This window comes from Triturus cristatus, chromosome 1_2 (assembly GCF_964204655.1).
Source record: "Triturus cristatus chromosome 1_2, aTriCri1.1, whole genome shotgun sequence".
In the NCBI taxonomy this organism is placed as follows: Eukaryota; Metazoa; Chordata; class Amphibia; order Caudata; family Salamandridae; genus Triturus; species Triturus cristatus.
The window spans coordinates 442,000,536-442,015,446 of record NC_140580.1 but is presented as its reverse complement, the minus strand read 5'-3'; the positions used below and the strand labels follow the sequence as shown (position 1 = coordinate 442,015,446).

General features: G+C 44.5%; 2 protein-coding genes across 3 annotated transcripts in view; one reads left to right on the top strand and one right to left on the bottom strand.

Moving 5' to 3' along the window:
- The window catches only part of CEP55 (centrosomal protein 55), a 195,025-nt gene that overhangs the window by 49,457 nt on the left and 130,657 nt on the right, over nucleotides 1-14,911 (top strand). For both annotated transcript variants that reach the window (XM_085606124.1, XM_085606125.1), the window contains one exon: nucleotides 10,522-10,716. In XM_085606124.1, coding sequence (XP_085462250.1) covers nucleotides 10,534-10,716 — 183 coding nt within the window. In that variant the 5' untranslated portion in view covers nucleotides 10,522-10,533. The remainder of the gene's footprint in view (nucleotides 1-10,521; nucleotides 10,717-14,911) is intronic.
- LOC146867463 (uncharacterized) overlaps nucleotides 1-14,911 on the bottom strand; it is a 67,949-nt gene that overhangs the window by 31,900 nt on the left and 21,138 nt on the right. The gene's annotated exons all lie outside the window — the stretch shown is intronic.

Genomic DNA, 14,911 nt, shown 5'->3' with positions numbered 1-14,911 from the left:
TTTAAAATCCTGACATTTGAGTACTAGGGGAAAAAAACAGATACTTGGTAGAGGTCAGATATGGCTAACACATATTTAATGCAAAAATGTAGCTAGCAGCAAAAGATTCTAAGTGCTAATGTTAATATGGAAATCAATTAGTTCATCTGTAAAAATGAAATCTCATCCTTATTAATATAATCATCCGTTCTGAACTCCATATCAACCTCGACTCGCAACTATGTAGTCAAGCAGGCCCAGAGACCTATGCCCGGGATTACTGTTTGATAGGTCCCAGGTGGGAGGGTGTGTAGCTGGCAGGCAAACACTCTGGCAGGAAACTCTTGATAAATCCCACTGACAGGTGCAGCAACATTACAATACTCAGGGGAGATTGCCCCAGTCTAGCGCACATGGGCAGAGGGGGTACGTGCGCTCCCAAAAGCACCATAAAGTCAGATGCCACATGAGTTAGGAACACATAGCCAATCAGGATCTAGCACACGAAATGATCACGCGCTTCCCGTGCCAGATATCTGGACACCATATCCGCCGTCCACACTGTGCCCAAGCGAGGTCGAGATCCACCTGTAGGAACCATATGACCATTCATTTATTGCTCCAAAGGCAGCAACCAACATCCCTAACCATATATAGTGCACCTGAAACTTTTATAACCTGTTGTGTTTCGTATGAAAGGAGGCCATATACTGATTATAAATTGTGACAGTCCTCAGACCTCGTGCCTGCAACTGTTCTCCCAGCTGTAACGTTTAATTAAACAAACTGTTCCTGTTTTGCCAAATGCATCTTGTATGCTGTTTTCCTAAGGATTTTAAACTCAATAAACACTATTTGCAATGTCAACAGACCAGCGCTTCGCCATCTATATCGTTGGAGCACAAAGTGCTAAATTCAGTACATGTTTGCTCTTCTTTTATACACTCTCTTCACTGCAGCAATTGGAGAAATAACATTGGATTCAACCAAAACACAAGATAGACACTAACTGACAGGGGCCTGCCCCCTTCCACGGAAGAATGCAAGAAGAACATACAGTGGGATATGGTGGAAAGCTGACTTTACTAAATCTACAGTTGTTGCTTGTCTATGCCAACTTCAAAATAGACTATGTATAACTAAACAGCCAGGCTAAATGTGCATTGTCGCGCTGAAATACAAAATGGCTGTATGTTTAAAATGTTTGCTAGTGTGCAATAATGCAAAGACATGGGTAATACTGTTAAGCAGGAATAAAAATTATTTTGCATGTGTTAATATAAACGGATATTTAATACATTCTCAATAGTTATTCGCTCTAGAATTCCTCTGTGGGCGGGGTGCCCTTAATTTTTTAAGGCATTCCTGCCCTTTATAGGCAAGCTAAGCTGAACAGCATACAGTTGGGCAACTTATCCCCAATATTTCCCTGGAGGGGCAGAAACCGCACTGGATGCCAGAGATACATTTAGAAAACCGTGTAGTGTTGCCCGTCCTGGCATCTGGCCACACCTTCACATCTCCAATAGTCATTCTTCGCCCCCTTTACCCAGAGGCAGATTGGGGGTTTTATCGCCTCCTGATGGCAGAAGGAGTGCCTAGGTGTGGGGGCTAGTGTGCAGTGCCAGTTTGGGCAACTGTGCTCCCCATACTGTTTCTCACTTTTTCCCTGGTAATCTGGTTGGCTTTTGACTGATAGGTGGTTAACACCCCAATCTGGCCACCCAAGTAGTCCGAAAGCCCACCATATCAGCAACGGGAATAAAGTGAGAAAAGGAATAGAGTGGTGCACTGGACCATCTCTATACCAGACAGTATTTCAGCCCTTGGAGAAGGCAGAATGTAGGCTTACCCCTTCTTTGCCGGCCCATTTGTCAAAAATGGACGCAAAGAAATTCAAAATTCATCTCAGTTGCTGTGGCAAATAGCTTCACTAATCAGACTGTGGGTCAGCTGGCATCCAAGCAATCCTTATTATTCTTGGCATTTCTGAAATGTATCTAGGAGAATCTAGGGCGATTTGGCTTGCGTGGATCTCAGTCACACAAGTGAGGTTATGTTTTTATCAGAAGTGTGAACACTGGATGTAGGACTTTTGTCATTTTCCAGATTCTGGAACTTTCCCTCACAAGTGCCAAAGAGTAATTTAATGGGTGCAGGGCATTTAGAATTAGAAAATGGAGCAGGATCCATGCAAGTCGCAATACCCTGGGCACTCTTTGGATCCCTCATATGGGGTTGGTCGGCTTCCCTTCGGGTGCTGGCTGAGTACAGACCCAAATACCACAGCAACCCATATCTCTAGAAAGAATGAAATTCGAAGGAAAAAACGTGATGTTTGCATCTTGTGGCCTTTTCTATCCATTCTCTTTATCGGGAGAAGTGTGGGAGCACAGAATCGTAAAAAGAAGTATCCATTGAACTTCTCTCCATTTGTGGCTTACAAATCTAGCACTCTGTTCAAGAAGCGCCTACATTTTGCTAAATGTCCACGATTCACATGATAACATGGTTAGCCCCAAATTCATAGTTTAAATATTCACTATCCCTAAACTTATTATTTTCTATGCACATTTAAAAAATGCATGGGTTTCCTCTATACCCGTTTTTAATTTATTCGATTTCACTGTATGAATTGATACATAGCACCAATGTTCCCTTTAATTTTTTTCCTCTGTGTGCGGCAGTGTGCGCTGCAGCCTAGGCTATGTGCTTCAAGGACCGGACCGCCCGTGGGGGTGCAGCGACAGGGGTTCTGCCATGGGGATTCCTGCTTGATTGTGAGTAGCACTCTACTCCGGAACCCAAACAGGATTAGTGGGGAATTAGTATAGGGAAATATGAAATTAATTTGAGTGGTGGACAAAGCGCAAAGAGTCCGACACCTAAAAACACTCAGTCAACATTAGGGTAGAGACTGATCATGGAAAAGAAGCTGCCAGTTCTGCCTCTGGGAACAATCTGGGCCAGTCTGACTGGAAGAGTAAAATGCAAGCCAGGGAGAGGGGTTGAGAACCCCCCTTGTTGTGGAGAAATAACATTGGTACAGACCTGGAGGAGGAGAGGCCCAGTTCACACCCGGGATGGTGGAGGCATGAGCATACCTTCCACAATTCCCAGCTACTTGTGTCACGAGTAGTGATGATAGATGTATCCCTTGCATTCTGGGATTTGTGGTCCTGGTTTTACAGAATGCTAAGTAAGCCCTATACTGGATAAAAGTGGTCTTAATTATTTCCGAAGTTTGTCTGCACACAGTACTTTTGACATAATCAAAAGAAGCACTATATATCAATAAAGATCGGGCTTTTATGGTGCATAAACTGAATTACGTGCTAATGTAGGAAACTTCTCTCCTGCTATAGTAGTACCTTTTTAATAGAGGGGCCAACAGTGCACATAAAGGGGTCATTCGTGAAATGCATTCACTTACATTGGCAGGACCGGTTTGCGCCACTCGAAATAAAATGTCACTCAAAGGGTCAAACTTTAGTGTTGTGTTGTAAGTACACGTTTGAATGTCATGTATTTTGTATGCTCGGAGGGGTGCCGTGGTATTGGGGTGTCATACGCGGCGGTAGACCGCTGGATGAAGGCTTCCCACGGAGTGGATGCCTCTGGTGAGTCCCAGGGTATTTCTGAATAAAATAGGACGTACTTAATTTGAATATTCATGACCCATCTGTACAATAGCGTCACATAATCACAGCAAACATTGGAAACGCCACACTTAAGTCCAATGAATACTCAGCGTATGGAATGACTCGCCCTCTGTTTGAAACACTCCTTTAACCCTTCTGTTCGGGCTAGGGGAAACGGGGGGGGGGGGAGAAGGATTAGGGGTTTGCGCTTGGGGTGTTGTTAAAACAAAAATGTGAATCATATCGGAGGAGAAATGCAGATATTTGTGACTGGTCTGAGGCATGCAGCAAGTCCAGAAGCACCACGTGTGCTTTCACACTCACTAACATATATTAGTGATTGTGAAAGCATACGTCGTCCTTTTAGGCTTGCTGCATACCTTTTGGTAAAAGAGTGCAGCAGACTGCGTGCCTTTTTGAAAGTTTTCTGTTAATTGCAGCGCCCGAAATGCTAATACACGGGCTGCAATTAACAAGAAAACTTTCAAAAAGGCACGCTATCTATATTAGTTACTGATATATATTAGTGATTGTGAAAGCACAGGTCGTGCTTTTAGGCTTGCTGCATGCCTTTTGTTAATAGCAAGCATGCCCTTTCTTAATACAGCGCAGCTGGGGGCAGATTGTCTGCTTTTGTTAAAGTATTCCTGTTGATTGCCGCACCCATCATGCTTCTACAGGGGGCGGCGATCATCATGAATACTTGCCTCTAGGGGGGATGGGTGTGCTGTGTGTGCGCACTTCAAAGCCACTGCGCGCTGGGAGTGAAAGAGGTGCGCGCACGTTGCTGGGAACAGTGGTCAGCACACAATTAACAAGCATTGGCATAGCCAATAGGCCTCGCCTTTGGGACCTTATAAGTGTTTAGCCATGCAACAGTTGCATAACTAAATACTTATAAGGTCCCAAAAGCGAGACCTATTGGCTATGCACAGCGGCCGTGCGGCCGCAAAAGTAATTGCGGTAAAGTGTGGCGCGCGTGCCCGCGCACATGCACTGTAGCTCTAGGCTGGCCTGGTAGCACTTTTTGGAGCCCTCTCAATAAGTCTCGCCAGACCAGCGCATGCGCTGGGTGAGGCGAGACCTAAAAACCCTTATAAGCTGCAGCTTAGTTGATAGCTCTGGGTACCACGTGTTTCTGTACAGCCACCAACTCTATATAGCTCTGCCACTAGGACAGTTTTACTTTACTTTTGTAGAATGGCCATCAGGACAAAATTACAGGTGAAAACATTGTTACCTATTTCTATTTTTGCCTAGTGGTTTTCTTACTTTTTGATTGCAATGATAGTTTAGTTTAAAAAACCATGAGCGATCTTCACAGATGAAACCTTGCTGAATTCAAAATTGTCTACTTTGAGAAGTTTATAGGTTTCCTGGTTCACTCCTGGCTTTCATGCTTGTTTCCACCAAAAACTGTAATTGGGTAGAAAATTAGACAAAATGAACTGCCACCTAGAAAACTGCATGCATTCTGCATGCATTCTTGCACCGCAAATGTTTCTCTTTCCCCCCCCCCCGAAAAATCCACATATTTCTACATTTTGACTATTTTCTCGATAATTTTCAGGCTAACCACAAACAATGTGCATCTCAACATGCGGAGAAACTGGGGGCATATTTGGCCTGGATACGTTTTGTGGAGAAAGTTATTAAGGCTTAAGAGCAAACTGCTGAAACATCAAACAAGCAAGTCTCCCCTTCTAGATCTATTGTCTCTGCCAATGCTTTTTGATACAGTTGTACATCATTAGCAAAACAAAAAAGAGGAGGAAAAAAGCTCAATGAAGCAGCTGCTGTTGCCAGTCGTGTAATTCTGTATGTCCACATGTGTCACCATATTTAGGCATGCTAACCCAATGATGCAGGCGTCCATTTTTTGGGGTGGGGTATTGATCTAAGATGCCTGAAGCCACTTAGAAGGTAAATTAAAACGTTATATTTTAAGTATGCAAAAACTCTTTTCTTGTAGTGGGGCACCGAGCAGCAAATGGCAACTGCTGGGTCTTCCAAAAATTGCAACATTAAAGAAAATGTAAATACCTGCCTGGGGTGGGAAGGGTGGGAAAGCAACAGACAGGCAAGTGAGGGAGGTATCTGATACAAATAAAGCAGAGGAGGTAAAAAAAAAAAAACAGCACACCTGTGTGAGTGCAACACGGAGTGCTTAATAGAAGTGTATTGAGGGAGTTCTAGAAAACACAATCACTCTCATGGAGTGCTTAATGAAAAATAAAGTAGTTCCCTAAAAGAGAGGTGCTGAATGATACAAGTCAGCCAATCAAAACGATGGTAAAGAGGGTATACTACAGGGGAGGGAGAAACCCGTGGAAGTAAAGCCATCGACTAAGTAGCCAGCAAATGAGTGAGAAAAGCCATCCAATGGAAGCAGTGAGAGGGCTCTAAACCCGGTGTAAGTTATTTGTTAAAAGCTGACTGATAGGCGAGATGTAAAAGGATATCTCTACTGGGCCTGGGAAAGGACCAGCATTTAACGGGTGGAACTCGCCTTTCACATGAAGAGCGGACTATATAATATCTGTATTGGGAATCGAAAGTAAATTAATTCGGTTATTTTCTTGTTGATGGGTTTTTGTGTTTTCTTCAACATGCACTATTTGGAAAAAAAGACAAATATTTGATATGCAGCCTAATGTGCGTGCGTTCACTTGCCAATCGAGTGTTCACTGCCTATTCTACTTTTTACAATTCTTTAAAACTGATCTTGTATTTCAATAAATGTGATCAAATTTAATGTTTTCCTAATCCTTTAGTAGCTAGGCTGTTTAATCATATTTAAATGGGTTATTATGTGTTCTTTTTGTTATCAAACTTGATGGATGACGAGTAGGTTACAATCGATGCCTCAATGTAACTTATTGTGCAGTGCCAACTGTCTTCCAAACCAGTGGCAACATATTTTGGCCTCCTTGGCGCAGTGGCTGCTATGAGTGCGTATACACTATAAACAAACAGGGGAAAGATTCTGTTGAGGAGTACAGAGGTTGGCATCTAATACTAAAGTAAAGAAAAAAAGAAGGTACCTCTGACACCATGGATAAGACGTACTTATATTGGCCAGTTGGATTTTTTATTTATCCCTGGACAGCAATTAAATGCAAAGCAAAAATGTCTATCTTTTTCTTCAAGACTTGTTGTTCCTATGCAAGGGCTGCTTGAACATTACGCCGCTGCAAACAAATCAACATATATCTGTAACAATAAATTCAGCACAAGAACAAATACACAATAACTTACATCTATACAAACTAACAATTAGACACAATATAGAAAAACAATTGGACATTACTTGTACATTTATACAGAAATAGCTCAGTGAATTCATTATACATAAAAAGAACAGTCCTACGTTTTCTTCAAGTAGAGGTACGGGGACTCTAAACATAAAGTCCTCACAATACAAAAAATCTTTTATGGGTGCCACAAAGGAGGGGGAGGTCGCTTAGGTGTCGAAGATGGCCGATGTCGGCAAGTTTCTCGAGTCATTCTCAGCGGTTATCGGCCCCTCAGATGCAGGCTCTGGCGAAGACTGAGTCGATGCGAGTGCTGGCGTCAGGCATGGCCGATTACTCCCAGCGTCGGCGGGTGTCGGAGCTGCGGAGCAGGCCGGACGCTGCGTCGTTCACTTCACGAGCGGCTCCCCGGGCCTTGGTGCAGGTCGCGGCTAGAGACATCCTCCAGAGGCCCAACACAGTAACAGGCACCTCCTGGCAGGTCAGAAATCCCAGCAAGGAAGTTCAGGGGGGCTGGGGATGAGGTCTTTTTGCCCCTGAGACGTCAAACAGGAGGCAAGCTCTTCTTCAAGCCCTTGGAGACTTTCCTCAAGCAGGGGACACAGCACACAGCAAAGTCCTTCTCCTTTCTTTGGCAGAAACAGTAACTGTAGGCCAACCCCAGACACACAGCAAGGGCAGTACTTCTCCTCAGTTTCTTCAGCTCTTCTCCTCAGCAAAGGTTCCTCTTGATTCCAGAAGTAGTCTAAAGCTCAGGGGTTTTAGGTCTGATACTTATACCCCAAAATGTCTTTGATCCCTTTGTGCAGGGGGCTCTGAGCCCAGCCCAAACGAGTTCTGGGACAACTTCTGCCAGTGCACAACAACTTCCTTTGTCAGTGTGGGCCTTGGTCCCAGATGCACCTCATGGGGGGCGGAACCAGCATTGTGGAAGGGAGGCACAGTACTATTCAGGTACAGGCACTACTCCTCCCACCACTCCAAATGCAGATCAGGCCTATTCAGCTCAGGGCTGGCTCATCCAGGAAGGGCCAGGCACACCAGAGGCTGTCTCCAGGGAATGCACATCCCCTGTCTCTGTCACACTGAAACCAGACAGTCTATCCACAAACAGTCAGAGGCACACAAAGGTTGAACATGAAAATAGCAACTTTCTAAAAGTGCTATTTTCAAACACATAATTTAAAAATCATCCTTACTAAAAGATGTTATTAAATTCTGAGTTCAGGGATACCAGACTCCAATTCTCCATCTTACTCCTATGGAAAGATATACTTGTAAAATGTTACAAAGCATTCCCCGTTCTGTCCTATGGGAAAGATAGCCTTTCAATAGTGAAAAACGGACATGTTACACACACCAGTACATGTCCTACCTTTCACATACACGGCTCACTGCCCAGGGGGTACCTTGGGCCTACATAGGGGTGTCCTATGTGTAAGAAAAGGGAAGGGTAAGGCCTGGAAAGTGGGTGCACTTGCCAAGTCGACATGGCAGTTAAAAACTGCGTGGAGGCACTGCGGTGGCAGGCCTCAGACCACTTTTCAGGGCTACTCATGTGGGGGGCACAATCAGTGCTGCAAGCCCACTAGTAGCATTTGAGTTACCAGCCCTGGCACACTCAGTGCACTTTACTAGGGACCTACTGGTAAAACAAATATGCCAATCAGGGAGAACCAATCACAATATCAATTTACACAGGGAGCACTTACACTTGGACACTGATCAGCAGTGGCAAAGAGCCCAAAGCATCGAAGACCGCAAAAACAAAATCCAGCACAGCATCAAAAACACAGGAGGTAGAGGCAAAAAGTCAAGGAAAACCACGCCATGGATGCCAGGTCTAACAGTCACTAAGTGGCGCGAACAGAAAAACTACCTTTATAGTGGTTGAAACAGAGTTGCACATATTGCAGTGCATGCACACAAGCGTCATATGTGACATGCGCCCATCCATGTGCTTATGCATACCCTTGCCATTTCTTTTGTAGGTCGAGCCAGGGCAGCGCACGCACTGCTCTGTGCGGCATGCTGTATTGGAGTATGAAATAGAAGCCCACCCACTCCCCATCACCCCCATATTTGTCATTGTTTTTCGTAAATGCTGGCTTATGATTTAGTTAATAGGATTGTGTTCAAGATTGGTTGCTATATTTTTCTGTGCTCAGCAGCAGTATAAATTTGTGTTCAACCTGGACAAACAAGCTGCAAAAGAAAAGATACCATTGTCCCAGGGTCTTGTTGACCCTGCCATCCGGGTCATGACCAATGATCTGTAAATGCTGTGACAATCATGTCTCAGTATTCTGATCTTAAACCAGACGCCCAGATAAAGTATTCAACTTTCATTTTAACGAGTGCCTCAATGGATGAGGTCCATAAGCAATACAAGACGGAGCAAAATTGATAACTGCCTTAAACAATATATCAGGGGGACCTCCCTTTTTTTCCTGCCTCAAAATAACTTCAAGGCTTCCATTAAAGAATATGTTCTTTTAAGGCCATGGCTGAAGCCTCTTCTTCCTCAGGAAACAGTCAGTTGTAGGGGAAAGAAGAAGCCCACTCCTTTGGCATCAACAAAGGCCAAAGATGTTTCATTGCCTACCCTGCGGACCAGCTGCTGTCCTCAGCAGAGCTGCAGGAAGAGCACTCCACCCCAATGGAGGATGAAAAGTTTTGTATCCCCTACTGCCATTGGACCAAGATAACCACAGATGCATAGGTCATCTCAGTGCTAAAGTAAGGATGTGCTTCACATTTTCTAATGGCCACCTCTAGCTAGACCACATCTGCCTCATTTAGCAATTGGAGAGCCGTTTGGAAGTAGAGAGGCTTCTTATTTTAGGGGCAATCGAACCGTTCATGTTCCCAGAAAAGGGGTAGAGATCTTCGTCCACTATTTCATTGCAATATATAAAGAAGTGTGCCACTGTATCCTAGAACTATATGATCTAAACCAGTTTATCCCCCTGTAGTCTGTACATATGCTGATGCAGGAAGCCAGAACAAGTACAGGACAGTGCCATTTAGTTCCTGGGTGTCCTACTCTGATCTTTACCAGAATCCTTTTCTGACAGCCTTTTGCAGCAGCAAGACTACTGCTTTCTGCACCTTGAGGATTGCCTCATCCCAGAAGCTTCAGTGGAGGAAGCAGCGTCCAGTATAGTCCGGATATTCAGATTCGTAAGCGATCTTGTGTTTTTGATGAATTGCAGAAAAAATCCTGTCAGGTACCAGCCATAATAATTCAGTTTATGCGTCCTTTCTATATTGCAGCCTAGCAAACACATACCTCCTGAGAGGGCAATTGTCTTTTGCTAAACTTTTACTTCTTGGTCAAGAGGACCTGACCAGATGGTGGTATCAGAGGCTTCTAGGACTGTAGGTATCTTGTGGCTGGACCGCCCCCCAGTGCAAGTTTATATGTATTTTGCCTGGAACCAGCTACAGGACAACCACTCGGGGCACACTCTAGCCTAGCCATCCCTGGTTCCAGCCTTTATAAGGTGGTACATGCTTGTAAACTCTTTGTTGGGATGCTCGTTTAAATTAATTATTAAATATAAAATGGATGCTGTACGTGTTAGTTGAGTGCTACATGATTCAATAGGTTGTATTCGAATTTAAGTGTGTGTTTCTTTTTGCAGAAGCTTCCAGAAATGACGGCGAAGACAGCTAAAGATCTAATTACCCACAAGCTTGGTTTCAAAGCTGCAGTCTCTAAATCGGATACAGACTTGGAGAAACTTAGAAAAGAAAATTCAGTCCTAAAAAAGGCTGTGGAGGAAATTTCTAAAGGCAAAGGCAAATTGACCGATATGGAAAGAAGCCAGCTTCTGGAGGTGAGGATGCTTAACTAGATTTGTAGGATAATACAAAGCTCTGACGGGAATTATTGTTTGCTCTGTCTTACATTATTTTCTCATGCACTTATGGCCATTTCATATTTTTGCTGTCTTTCTTGGCTTATAAAACCCTTCTGCTTTAAAACAGCATTTTCTTCAAATATTTTAAATTATGAGCATACTCTTCACTGCCGCCTTAAATGGTTCCGGTGAATCTTCACTGAAATTGGTCCCTCTGATCAACACACATACTCTTCACACATTAGTTATTTGTGTGTTTGGTAATCGATGGGGTGAGTGTTATGACTTAATTCTTCTGACTCCTTTCTTGTTACAAGTACTTGCAGAAAGTGCCATTATCAGCCAATTATACCAACAGAATCTTGGTTTCACAAATGCAGAGCAATATTATCTGGTGCTTGGGAGAGTGAGGAAAATTGGTGCTGGCAATCAGCACTACCTGGTATCCTCCTTCACCAAGACACAGAGAAAAGGCCTGATATATTGCTCTTCTGTCTGTAGTTCTCTTCTCCTCGCCATTTTTAGGTCGAGCCTAGAGCAGCGCTTGCGCTGCTTGCTCAACTTTAGTAAGGGGCTTTTCAAAGTGCTACCCGCCGGCCACCAGCTTGCGGTTACGTGCACAAGCACGCGCGCCTCGCTCCACCTCTCCAATCATTGCTGCGCGCGCATCCCTCGCGTGCTTAGCACATCAACGCGATCACTTTCGTTTTCATCGCGATGACGTGCTAAGCACGCGAGGGATGCGCGCGCAGCAATGTGCCCTGAAAAGTACCGTCCCTCGTAGCTTATATCCAGTGTCATTGTTAGGCGCGAGCAGCTGTGGTGCTTTTTGGGGGGTGGGAGGGGGCTTGTGTTTGTAAGAAGGGGCAAAGCTCTTCTTGTCCATCGGAAGATCGGTTGCAGCCCTGGCGCTGCCACCAGCTACAGGGCTGAGACAATCTCTGCTGCAGCAGCGTGAACCAGGCATGTCTTTCTCGCTGCACATCATCCATATCCCCTGTACCCTTGGTGTGGCCACATCCACGCTCTGAGTCCGTATAGGGTTCCATGGGTCCATCATCCCTACCGATAACCCCAATCTGGGCCCCCTTCATAGTTCGTCTACCGGCTTCCCAGACGTTGCTTCGTCCCTTCTTTCATTTGTTTACAACTTAACAGTTCCATTTTCTGGTGGTTGCTAGTTGCTGAAACTATTCCCATCAAGCAAGCCCAATGTGTTTTTCTCATCCGTTTCCTTCATAATGTTGCTGCGGCTTCTTCAAAACCTTAACCGCACTCAGAAGAAAACTATTGTTTTAAGAACAGCATGCTTGAAAAGATTAATTGGCCAAAAAGCTGGAGGCAACAACAGATTTCCGTATTAGAATGTGTTATATGACATGCACTTTCCACATGCAGCATTTCTCATGGTAATACACACGGGCATACCCACCTCTGGGTTTCACAGACCCTTTACTCCTGTGGATAGACACTGCCGTAAATGGAATGAGGCATCAGAGTGGGTTGCGCAGCTGTGGCTGACATCTGTGAGCAACTCGAATATCGCATGCTTGAATCCTTGACTTTTCATCTTTCTATTGTTTCTCTATTTACAGTGGGAGATATCTTACGCCAAATAAGGGAATATTGGTAGCATAACTTTAACATTTTTCGGACTCTCTGTGAAACAATTATTTAATCCTACCCTGGATCCGATCGAGCTCTCAAAGTCCCCATTGCAAAACGCGTCACGTTTGTCCACTCTCCAGGATTTTTAATTTGCATCAGCTGGCATTCTGATATGTGTAATCGTTCTGATGTACTCCTTCATATCTAATGGGAAATGCAAAAACCAAAGTTCACAGCGGAGTGAGCAGAAGTAGCTGAACATCTGACACCAGGCATGGAATCACATTAGTGTCGTTTCAGGCACTCTGACATGTGACAGGCGTGTTGCATGTCGCAGGCAGCACGTGTGAGTCCATGCTCTGCTACACCTGCAGTATCTTCCAGAAGCAGGCGGCAGAAGGTGAACAGCCAGTGTCACCCTTAAGCAGCTTCAAGCACTTGTGAGGTGCTGTCTCAGCAAATTCTTAATAAGCCAACCTCGCGCATGTAGGCCGCAGGAGCTGCTGTAAGGGAGAATACACGCGGTGTTTGGCTGTATTCATTTGTGCCCACTCTCGATATCTGCCCGCAAATGGCAAAACATGTTTTGTGTTTTTTTGTTTTTTTTTTAATTTAGAAGCAATCCACAAATATTTTCCTTGCTGCCTAAAAAGAAACCTGGTAAGATGTGTGTACATTTCTTAAGATCATCCATGAAAATGGCGCTTTACTGTAGCTCATCAGGTGCCGTGTCATCCTTGTCCCACTCCCTGCTTCATAAGGTGTCTACACCCTGAAGAGAGACAACCTAGTGCCTACCTGAACAGGGGACACATGTAAAGTCATCACCTCTCCCTGCCTACAAGCATTGGCATAGCCAATAGTTCTCTCTTTTGGGACCTTATAAGTATTTAGTTATGCAGCACAATATCCTTGGTGCAACAACATCAACTGTTGCATGGCTAACACTTGTAAGGTTCCCAAATGCGAGACCTATTGGCTATGCCAATGCTAGTTCATTCTTGTTATTCAGCCACAGAAGTGCTTGATGCCACCCATGGGTGTTGTCCTTCAAACTCCAGTAAAGGTCTCCTTCATAATGGACGTACTAGCTTCCTTCATGCATATCATCAAATAGCAGCCCAGATAATTTGGCCCATGGTTCCTGCTTCTGTGCCCAATGCTACGCTTCAAAGTTTTTTTTAATGCGTTTTGTCAATCAATGGGATCAGTTATTCAAGTTCTAGAACACGTTAGTTTAAATTTCCCTTCTCCGATTTCCCACGTAAAGCAGTACTATCTCAAACCTACTGATTAGCTGAACGCGGATAGTCATTGCAGTAAAAAAAAAAAAATAATGCTCGGGAACCTTTTTCCTAGCGGCCTGATGTAAACAAATAAATAATCAACTCCCTCTGGTGAAGTGCACCAGAGGGGCTTTTATTTACCTCCTCAGTATCGGCCTATGGCTGACACAAGAACTGGGGAGGTAGTGTGGGTGTCGGTCATTGGCTAACATCCACACTTAGAAGGTTAAAGGTGATTATCCTGAGTTCTAATTAGATCCAGAATTACCTCTGTTACACCTCAGTGACTCTGGTTTTCTTCCTGCGTCAATGAGATGAGTGCCTAGTAGATTTAATTGTATGCAGATAAGCTGCTCGAAATGCGGGTTAGTGGAGGACCAGGATATGGTCAGATTCGCATGATGTTAACTATAAAGAGCTTAGTTACCAGATTGCTATTTTGTCTGTTGTAGTTGTACTTTTATAACTCTTCATACCACTGACTAAGTGCTGAATTGCTGAACAGCATGCTACTCGTTAGGTTGTGCTAGATTAGAAGGGTGTTGGCCTAGAGTGTGGCCTATGTGGGAAGTTTTGGTGACCCTCGCTATGGTCAGAGTTGTGCTCTTAATGTGTATTGTTGTAGTGCTTAGGTTTGTAGTTAACGAAGAACAGTGAGCGATAGCACGCTTAAGCTCATAAGGCATTGTACTTGGTTGAAAGATTGTGGGTTGTATGCCTTGCCTATATGGGAGGAGTGTCGTGCTGTGATTGATGAGCAATGGGTGCTTTTACTTTGTTGCAGTTGTGTAGCTCTTTTTATGTGGGATAGAGTCCAGAAGAGTGAGATAGTTGTGCCTGTGGTTGTATTTACCCTGAGTGGCAGATTGTCGTTTGCAGTAGGAGGGTGACTACCAGAGGGAGGAAGCGGCTTGGGGGTGGGTGGGAGCCCATCTCTTAGTGTATGATATGCTTGCGGTGGTGATGGACGTCTTCCTTGAGAGAACATTTTCTAACTGGAGAAGTCACTCTAAAGGAGTCTGGGAACAGTAGAACTGCAAGACCGCAGCAGCTGCTGCACACACATACATGCCCATGGGGTTTTGATCTGAGAGACCCACATCTGCATGCGCTCACCTCCTAAGGTAGATGGGCGTGCCAGGGCAGCCAAGATTTGGACAGGGAAGCCATAGACATGCCTGAACCACTGTGGATTTGGCCTTGCAAGACATGGTCGCACCACGCAGTTAGGACTGGAGTGGGTTTGAATTCAGGTGTCATCACAGGACCGTGGCCTC